Genomic DNA, 9,828 nt, shown 5'->3' with positions numbered 1-9,828 from the left:
CCCCCCCCCCCCCGAGGTCAGCAAGCCATAGGCGTCCGTCCCATTGCCTGCCTGGAATTGGTGCCTTTTTGTTTGGTGTCCCTTGCCTTGGGTTCAAGTAGTCTTTGAGCTGAGCTCTGGTCTCCCGTGGGGTCCTCAGGGGAGACGGTGAAAGGGGTAAGGCTGTCCAGCTCCTGTCTGTGACCAGTCTCCAGCAGCCACTCGTGAAACTTCTGCTCCACCAGCGCCTTGAACTGTTGACGCTGTTCTCTACAAAACAAACACAACATGTCGTATTAGGACCAAACCAACCAAAAGCCTTACATACTTCTCTGATAAGACAAACGGCTCCATAATGCTTTCGAGTTCATCATTACTACCACCATAAAATACTCCTCTATAATCCCTCCTGCTTCACCCTTGCCCCACAGCACATTAAAAAGGAGCGAGGCTCAATCACTATACAGCGCTTCCTGTCTAATGACATCCCATGTCAAAATGGAAAGCTAAAATAGTTGGGTAATTGAAGTGGCCTCACTCTAAACAGTCTACTCATGTGTTACTCACTTGTTGAGGTTGGCCTCCATTAATGTGCTCTGCCAGTCTTGCACTCTCTGCTCACGACTCTCCAGGGCCCTCTGGTACACCGGTGGCAACCCCCCAGGCACTTCGCATGTGTCCCCCTCCATCTTGAAAGGCACCACCAGGGGGTAGAAGTCCTCAGGGGGCAGCAGGCGGTAGCAAGCCGAGTCAAGAGTGGTGCCCTCTGCTCCCAGCAGTAGGGGCTGGTCCCAGGCATTGGGCACCACTGCCAGCCCCACCCTGGCCATGTGGTCCTCCAGGGAAGGGTAGTAGGTGTGGAAGGGGCCCAGGGTTAGAGCGGTGTTGCCTGGCAGGAGCAAGGGCCGGGTGGGGGTCAGGGCGTGGATGGTGCAGTTCGAGGAGGCCCCTACGGCCAAACGGCCGGCCACGCACACCAGCCGCACGTTATCACAGCTCTGGAGGTGAACACTGGTCTCCACTGGACCCAAGACCACGGTGCTGTTACGACACTTGTCTAGACTCACCGACCTACAAAACATGCCAATTTATGACAGGACAGCCAAGGGAAATATGTATAAGATACATGTTTTTACATACATACTGTAAGAGAAATCACGCACACCGAAAATATGACTCAGTATCTGAGGGGAGCAGCTGACCTGAGAGGGGATAGCAGGTAGATGAAAGCCTCGCTGCAGCGGTGCACCTTGACATTGGCTCCCACCAGCTTCTCTGAATCCTTGGCCAGAGTCTGCCTAAACACCTGGGACATGAGGACCATGCGGCTTCCTGGAGGGGCCATGTGGGTGTTCCGGGCAATTTTAGCTCTCTTCATAGCGCCCTCAACTGCAGGACACAAACACCAGCAGAGTTAAACACAGACAGATACACATACATCTCAACAAAAGGTTTTTCACTAGTCAACCATAAGTTGCTTCGGTAAAACATGGGACGCATAAATGCCACGGATCTCCATGGAGACTTGTGGGGGCGCAACCCACCTTGCTGGGCCCAGGCTAGCTTCTTGCCAGAACGCAGGCAGGCGGACATGCCAAAGGGGTTGAGGACTAGGGTCTGTCGCAGCCAGGACATGAGCTGGTGCAGGGGGAAGGAGCGGCTGAGTTTGGAGAAGCCTGCCTGGGCCTGGAAGGGTGCTTTGGAGAGCAGCCTGTGGAGGGGGTGGACCCCCCGCCCACTGCCCACAGTCCCCTCCAACAGCAGGCTAAGGCCTGGCAGGGCTTCCAGAGACACCTGGACGCCATAATCACATATATTAAATGACAGTAAATCAAATCTATTCAAGAATAATATCTGAAGTGATGTGGTGGTGCTTGAAAACACAGTGACACAGACGTACAAATGGGGGAAAAAAGCAGGTATGACTGATAAAATACAGCTCTTGATTTGACAATTGTAAAACAAATGCACATCATGTCTCTCAGACCTTGCTGTCTCTGATGGCCTGCCCAGAGCCAGAGAGCTGTCCGGGCTCCACCAGCAGCTCCAGCAGCTCACACAGGTGGTTCTGGATGAAGCCCAGGTGCGCCTGGTCATCCCAGTTCTACTGGTGAGGCAGCAGAAAAGACATCATGATGAGGGAGTGTGGAAATAACTTACATCAATGCCGTTTACATTATTGAAGTTGCCTTTTGTGCTAGGCAATCTGAGCCATGAACATTTACATATTACAAGGTTTTCATTTTTATCCAAAGCCATATGGAAACAGTGCATGTAAAAAAAAGTGCAGCAGATAATCAAGGATCAAAAGTACATTGATCCATAGTTTGGAAGTTAGATCTGAGGAACTGTCTGTATTTCTACCAGGCAGTGTGACAATACTAACAATGTAACAATGTGTTTACTTTTTTCCAAAAGCAATGTACAGGATAGTGAGGATTTGAACATGCAGGCTTTTGATCTGCAGTCAAATGCTCCACCACTGAGCTACCCAACATCTCAACTGTAGTGCAACAATAAAATCTGAACTATAATATTGCATGGTGTTTTTGTGTGTGAGGACCTTGTTTTGGGAGCTGGTCTTGGCCTCGCGCTCTGAGGAGGGGGAAGGTGAGCGGGCACGGGGGCTGGGCCACTCTTCACCAATGAGAGAGGTGCGAAGAGACACATGGTTCAGCTGTTGGATGTAGAGGAAAAGAAGGAACTGCAGCGTGTTCACACACAACTGGCAGAGCAAAATAAAGAGAGAGAGAGAGAGAGAGAGAGAGAGAGAGAGAGAGAGAGAGAGAGAGAGAGAGAAATGAGAGAGAATGGGTGGAGAAAGTTAAAGGGTGAAAAAGATTGAACACAGCATTAAGGCATGTTGGCACCACAGCATTAGTTTGTTACTCTAAGAGCTCAATAACAACTCTGAGTACTAGCCTACACAATACACCCTGTAAGAGAGCCCTATCACCACACAATAGGAGTGAGAACATAATAGCATACTTTCACAGTCCCTCCCGACACCCAAAACTGAAGAAAACTGAGAACCTCTGAGACCTGAGAAGCCATCCAGATCTCTGTCCATCACTCACCTTGCTCCTCTGGCGGTCCAAATCTCTCTGTGACGAGCACTGCGATAAAGACTCCGCCCACTCCAGTCTCTCCTCTGGGGGGTGGCCAGTCAGGAGGTCAAAGGTCTCAAAGTAGAGCCAGGCCATGTCCTCCTGCAGCTGCAGCTTGCCACAGGCGATGTGACGCCACATGGGCCAGCCTAGCATGGGGAAGCAGCCCTCTCGTAGGCGTACGTAGGACGCCATCTTGCGCAGGTAGTGCAAGCTGAGCTTGGTGGGAGGAGCCGCTTGCAGTGTTCCCAACAGGAAGGGCTCCATGCGAGGCCACACACTCACAATGTCACTGCTGCAATCCATATCTGGAATGACACATTCACAGAAGTATTAGATGAACCAGGTAATACTAGAAAACTATATTTGAAGGTATATGCACTACACCAATGGGACACAAAAGCTGAAAGCAGAGGAAATTATGTTTAGAACTGTTGAATGGAGTTGGTGGATGGTGGGTGAAAGGGCCCTTCTCTGGAACATGGAAATTGTAGCTAAATCCTTTGCCCCCAAATTAGGTTGGAACAGTCTTAATATCACATACAACATACACAAACTAACATTACAGTGACTGCTTACCGCACTGGCCGCAGACAGCTGGCTACCTATTTCTACCTGGCTTTGGATGCACTGAGGTTCCCATGACAACATTTTAAATCTAGATAGACTAACCTGTCAGCAAGCTATCTAGCCGACAACTAACAACAACAGTCGTTTCAATGTGCGGGAAAGCTATGAAGCAAGCAAGACTATCCAACTACTCTTCTTTACTTGGTGCTGCCGTTAGTGATCAAGTCGGTTAGCTAGCCTCGCTATAATCTATCAAGCTTGTGTGTGTCCTCGGAAAACAGATAGCTCTAGCTAGTCTACAGTTAGCTGGTTTAGCTAGCTGGTTAGCCAAACAACATAATCAGCCACTCACTTTCAGTACTAGTCCACACGATTTGTAGTTCCTCCGGTATTACAGGAAATGTTGAAACTTATTTCACGTGTAATATAAAAGCTTGAAAACCATTTTCCATTTTTCATGTATGTTTTTTGCCACTACACATTCTACAAACAGCAACTTCCTATTTGGCGCGCTCCATTGGTCCAAATACTCATCTGTTGCACACGCCGAACGGGGTCGCGCTTGAGAGGACTTTTGCGGAGGCAGGTTGCACAACTACAAAGCATTTATATTAAATGTTTAAAGGACTATCTGAGATGCACGTAAAACTCTACCCCGCTATTTAACTCGAGAAGAAATGAGTTAAGAGTAACAATTCGTACGTTTATCCAGATCAAAGTAAAGGTCTTACTTCTTTAAGAGGGGGCGGGCATTAACGAGAGAGGCAATTCATCGGTCAGAATCTGGGCGGGCGCTCCGCTGACAGAAGGAAGCTGAGTGACAGCAGGGAAGCAATCTCAAAAAGCCGGGGTATTCTCTTGGCCTCCTGAAGAAATATTCGAATCTATGGCTGTCAAAGGGATGAATTTGTGCAGTTTATGCTGTCTTTTCCTGTGTTTTGTCTCGGCAGTGCTTGCAGGGTAAGTGGTTGGTCCTCTATATTCTGCCAGTTGACACACCGCAAGTTGAACAGTGTCGCCGGCAAGTACACATGTTTCATTGTGATTGGTCTACGCTGCTGAACCCCATTCCTCTCGTGTGAAAACGCTCAAAAGGGGATACAGCGCTAACTTGCGTGCTGGAACTGTGTAATCTCTCACAGCGGCGAATGTTTTATGTCCACTAAATCATGTTAAGCAGACATCATTTGTTTGAATGATGTAACTAGCAAGCTAGCTGTTTTAGCTCTACTTTTGATATCAAGTCATATGTAGCCAGTTAGCTATAGGTACCCTACCCAGCTAGCTGGATATGTGTCATAATAACACCCTTTCCAAAACAGTGAAGTACCATACAGGGATCTAGTTATGCACACAAAGAAAGCTAGAAAGCTGCCCTATGTATTCATGTCCCTGGCAGTCACATTATGGATATCAGAGTTTGTGAAATCTTTCTTATTTTCTTTCTGTTAATTACCAAGGCGAGACTTCTATAAGATCTTAGGGGTAAGTAAGTCTGCAACTGTGAAGGACATAAAGAAGGCTTACAGAAAACTGGCGCTTCAGCTTCACCCGGACCGAAATCAGGACGACCCAGAAGCTGCAGATAAGTTCGCAGACCTGGGGGCAGCCTATGAGGTAACAAGAATCAAAGAATAAGAATGATGTTGATGCTGAATGTACTTAATACCTCAGTAATCTATATGTTCCTCTTATAACTTAACTATCTTTGTTGAGTGATTTAAAATGCTGTTTAAAACGTGACCACAGTACCAGCAACCGGTACCGTCACTTAACAAAACAGGGGATGTACCTGTGCATGCATATACGGTAGTTACTGTCCTATGCTTGAGAGTCATCTGCTTAGGTGCAGCGTTGTTTTCTAAATGCAACTTGATTATGGCCATAGCTATAGGTTTAAATAAAGAGTTTGGTATCCTATTTCACACTGCGGAAGTGCTTGAGGACCTGAAACAAAAGCATTTTGTAGCCAACGACGCGACCTATGAGGATGTTGTTGGAAACGATATGCGAGTATGATTGGCCATGTAGACTGTGTGGCTGCATCTGATTGGCTTAGACTTTGATCTGCTGGTACTTGTGAACACAAGACGTGGAGCCGTCGGAACGGCTCTGTGAAGGATACTGGTGCGCTGAAAATGTGCGCAATGCTGTAACCTGTGCTAAAATGTCACTTATCAAAGCAAATTAAGATGTCTCTATTCAAGCCATCGCACAATGATTGAAATTTAAGGATAATCCGAAATCATAATGCAGTGTCCTAGAAATAGGGTACAGGTAGGCCTATGCTGTGCAGGTTAACATGCATGTTTGTGTGTGTAGGTGCTTTCAGATGAAGAGAAGAGGAAACAGTATGAGAAATATGGAGAGGATGGGCTGAAGGAAGGTCACCAGGGCTCTCACAATGACATCTTCTCCAGGTGGGCCCATGTTAATGTTTATATCTTCATTCCCTGTGTTGACAAACAACTTCGTTTGACAGATCTCTAACGGAACGTCTTTCTCCACTTTTCTCAATATGTCAATATTTCCTCATTTATTACTGGTGGCCAGACCTGTAATATTAATATCACATAATAATTTCTGATTTGGATCTGGGTTTTTGAGGCTTACCATGAAGATACTAAAACAGAAGCACAAGTTACAGCCATGTCATGCAAAGTCTGAGAATCTTTTCCTGTTTCCTCTCAGTTTCTTTGGCGATTTTGGGTTCATGTTTGGTGGGAACCGGCAACAACAGGACAGAAACATCCCCAGGGGGAATGACATCATCCTCGACCTGGAGGTCACACTTGAAGAGGTGTACTCTGGGAACTTTGTAGAGGTATGCATTCTGATGACGGTCAAACAATGCGCTTGATAACAACCCGTTCATTTGAATCAGGTGTGGATTTGACACCCCTGCTCTAATGGTTTTTGACAGTGTCGTTAATACACCTGAATGCACCCCTTAGGTTGTGCGCAACAAGCCCATTGCCAAGGAGGCCCCTGGGAAAAGGAAATGCAACTGCAGACAGGAAATGAGGACCACACAGCTTGGACCTGGCCGTTTCCAGATGACCCAGGAAGTGGTCTGCGATGAGTGCCCTAATATCAAGTGAGTAACATGCAGGCACTTCAGACTGACTTCTCAATGGGCATCTTAAAGAGATTCTAAATTAAGATGGAGGATGCTGTAACAATAAACCCAGTAATGTCAATAAAGATGTGTGTAGTCAAGGTGTGCTTTAACTGTCTCCATGACCACAGGTTAGTAAACGAAGAGAGGACTCTGGAGGTGGAGATTGAGCAGGGGGTGAGGGATGAGATGGAGTACCCCTTCATTGGAGAAGGTACGTTTCTCTGACTAGTCTAATACAGGTCAAGACATTTGGTCGTTAGATGTGTGCACAGAAGAAACTGAAAATCTGTTTATTGAGCATTCAAGATAGAAAGAATAGTGTAGCGTGGCCCCAGTTTGAGGATTTATTTTGCAGTGGTGTTCAGGCTAACTGTTGTGCGGATAATAATTTTGTGTATCCATAGGTGAACCGCACATTGATGGAGAGCCTGGGGATTTACGGTTCCGCATCAAAGTCATGAAGTACGAGCCCATATCCCTTATTAAGATTCTAGCTATAGTATGTTTAGGTGTTTTAAAGTAACTGTTCATGTCTGTGTTTCTTTCCAGGCACCCAGTGTTTGAGCGTCGAGGAGATGACCTGTACACCAACGTCACTATCTCTCTAGTGGAGGCCCTGGTGGGCTTTGAGATGGTCATCGCACATCTGGACGGACACAAGGTGAGGGAGAGAGAAGCTGAGGAACACAACCTTGCTGCAGAAGATTGACTGCATCACATCAGTTGTGCGACACAAAATTATGTTGTGTGTATGTTGTGTCGTGCGCAAATTTGATTTTATTCAAATGAAATACGATCCAAATGTTATGTGAACGGAGTGAGTTGTACGGTGTGTTGGACCACCCTCTCCTTCTGGTGCTCCAGGTGCACATAGTGAGGGATAAGATCACCAAACCTGGCGCCCGGCTGTGGAAGAAGGGAGAGGGCCTCCCCAACTTTGACAACAACAACATCCGTGGCTCCCTCATCGTGTCCTTCGACGTGGACTTCCCCCAGCAGCAGCTGGACGAGCAGCAGAAAGACGGTAAGGAGGAGCTGGATGGGCGGGGAGACATCTGCAGGGGGAGGGAGGAACTGAAGGATTTTCTTACTGGGGGGTCTTTTCATTTGGATGTCTGTTTTGACACTGATTCCAGTTGTTCTTGCTCCAGGTGTGAGGAGTCTCCTGAAACAGGCGTCTGTGCAGAAGGTGTACAATGGCCTGCAGGGATACTGACCCATCAAAAGACAGAGTGTGGACTGATTGCTCTGTCTCCGACACACACACACACACACACACACACACTCTGAGCGAGCAGAGGCCAGGAGGCAGGGTTTTATTTATTTGGGGGGACTTGTTCTCAGGATGGGTTGAATTTATTTGTGGTTTTTCTCCTTTTAAATGTCATGCATTCTAACAGTGGCAACATTTTCTAAAATAATATTAATTAGCAGTGAAGCTTTTTTTTATTTTATTGCCTTATTTTGGTTTTTCAATTCTTAAATGACTTTCATTTTACAGCATTTGAGATGTTCACATCAAAGAACCTTTATTGTCCAGCACTGTATCAATCGCTAAGACTATTACTTTCAGTGCTGCGTACCCACCTCAGTAATGGCCTCTGTACAACAGCAGTCACTTCTGATGGCTCTGGATCTCGGTTCATGCCCGGGATCAAATAATTGACTTTCTATCAAACTCCAGAGGGCTTGTCATCCCTTTCTTAGGCTCTTAGGATGTTTCCCCAGGCAGTTAGACACTATTCACTGATGAAAAAATGGTGACGTGGTTCCCCATTGTCACTATTCTGTAAACAAGCCAAACATGAAGTATGCATTGTGTAAATATGGAGGGAAGAAACAAACCTTTTTCACATTTATGTACAGATTTAGTGTTTTTCTCTCGGTAGTGGAAGGGGTTTGTATGTTGTGTGTCTGCTTTAAGGCAACGGTAACCAGAGTTGACCTCTTCAGCCGTGCCACAGTGGAGTGACCTCATCGTCCTCAACATCCTCATCTATCACCCGGGGTGTTGAAGTCCATCCCTCTCCCTCCCAACGCTCATGTCCCCTTGGGGCTGTCATCCACCCCTTTGAATCTGGCTCCTCCTCCCCAGCCTAGTCTCTGGACTGCTCCTCCTAACAGAAAGGGATAAACTGTGAATAAACTGGCCGATTTTCCGGAGTGCTCTACTGGAATAGACAAATGTTACTTTTCAATTGAAAATTCAATTAAAAGTTTATATGAATATTGGCTTGGCTCTTATGTTTATGATGTCCTTGAGCTAGATAGGTTGGCACTAACTAAGTGGTAATAGAAAGTGTGGCCAGATCTATTAGGCTGTAGTTGCTGATTTAGTGCTTAATGTACAGTAAAGACATCGCCAGCATGGATGTTCAGTTGATGTCTGTAGGCTGACATGGAGGGTTTAAAGGTCTGCATGAGTGTGCTTTATTAGATATGGATGTAAAGTGTGCAAGAGAATACCTGATATTTCTGTGTGTGGTCTGTCAGACACAAACATTTCTTGTCAACTGCAAAGTTGTTACTGTCAGCTGTAAAAGTAGCTGGCTCAGTTCACACCAACACACACACCTTCCGAACTTGGGGGATGCTTTTTGTTTGAGGCCAGTGTTAAACACCCATAGCAGGGCTGTGGTGCATTGTAATCCTTTATAAGCCATCACTAGTCCCTTAGCCGTCATCATTCCTGCTTGATAAATAGTATCCAACCCATTAGCCTTCATCTTACGGGTCTTCAATAGTCTCACTTTAAGCAGTTAGATATTTTGGTGATGTTGCTCATCTCACTAAGGTGACCTCTGAAAGCCCCTTCATTCCATTGGCATGAGATTCCCACTTAAAACCAAGTCTGTGTACTTACCGTCATAAACCACACGGGGGCAGCATTGTCTCTGATATTGTTCACAGCACCCCGTTTGCGCTGCAGTAGGTTTCCCACCTGTCACAGTACCTTATGGTCTACCTTGATCTCTGGTGACTGGGTGGGTTAAAATGTCAATGTGCTCCTCCTCCATGTGCTTCTGCGTTGTGCAGGCAGGATCCCACTTG

The 9,828-nt window shown here is 46.5% G+C and overlaps 2 protein-coding genes across 2 annotated transcripts; one reads left to right on the top strand and one right to left on the bottom strand.

The window, feature by feature from the left end:
* tbccd1 (TBCC domain containing 1) lies at positions 1–4,394 on the bottom strand. The gene is made up of 8 exons (XM_047047086.1): positions 4,009–4,394; positions 3,057–3,394; positions 2,543–2,704; positions 1,967–2,083; positions 1,524–1,773; positions 1,182–1,368; positions 547–1,050; positions 1–249 (listed from the first exon to the last, which is right to left on the bottom strand). The coding sequence occupies exons 2-8, from the start codon at positions 3,390–3,392 to the stop codon at positions 18–20; spliced, it is 1,788 nt and encodes a 595-aa protein (XP_046903042.1). The 5' UTR covers positions 3,393–3,394; positions 4,009–4,394; the 3' UTR covers positions 1–17.
* A 51-nt stretch (positions 4,395–4,445) lies between these two features.
* dnajb11 (DnaJ heat shock protein family (Hsp40) member B11) lies at positions 4,446–9,009 on the top strand. Its single transcript, XM_047047087.1, has 10 exons — positions 4,446–4,616; positions 5,117–5,273; positions 5,979–6,076; positions 6,348–6,480; positions 6,611–6,753; positions 6,906–6,988; positions 7,182–7,239; positions 7,327–7,438; positions 7,642–7,801; positions 7,929–9,009. Exons 1-10 carry the CDS (start codon positions 4,543–4,545, stop codon positions 7,991–7,993), a joined length of 1,083 nt encoding a protein of 360 aa, XP_046903043.1. The 5' UTR covers positions 4,446–4,542; the 3' UTR covers positions 7,994–9,009.
* Positions 9,010–9,828: the final 819 nt, after the last annotated feature.

The sequence above is a fragment of the Hypomesus transpacificus genome, chromosome 23 (assembly GCF_021917145.1).
Source record: "Hypomesus transpacificus isolate Combined female chromosome 23, fHypTra1, whole genome shotgun sequence".
NCBI lineage: Eukaryota > Metazoa > Chordata > Actinopteri > Osmeriformes > Osmeridae > Hypomesus > Hypomesus transpacificus.
Note: the sequence above shows the minus strand (reverse complement) of the source record. Positions and strands in the feature narration are given on the sequence as shown.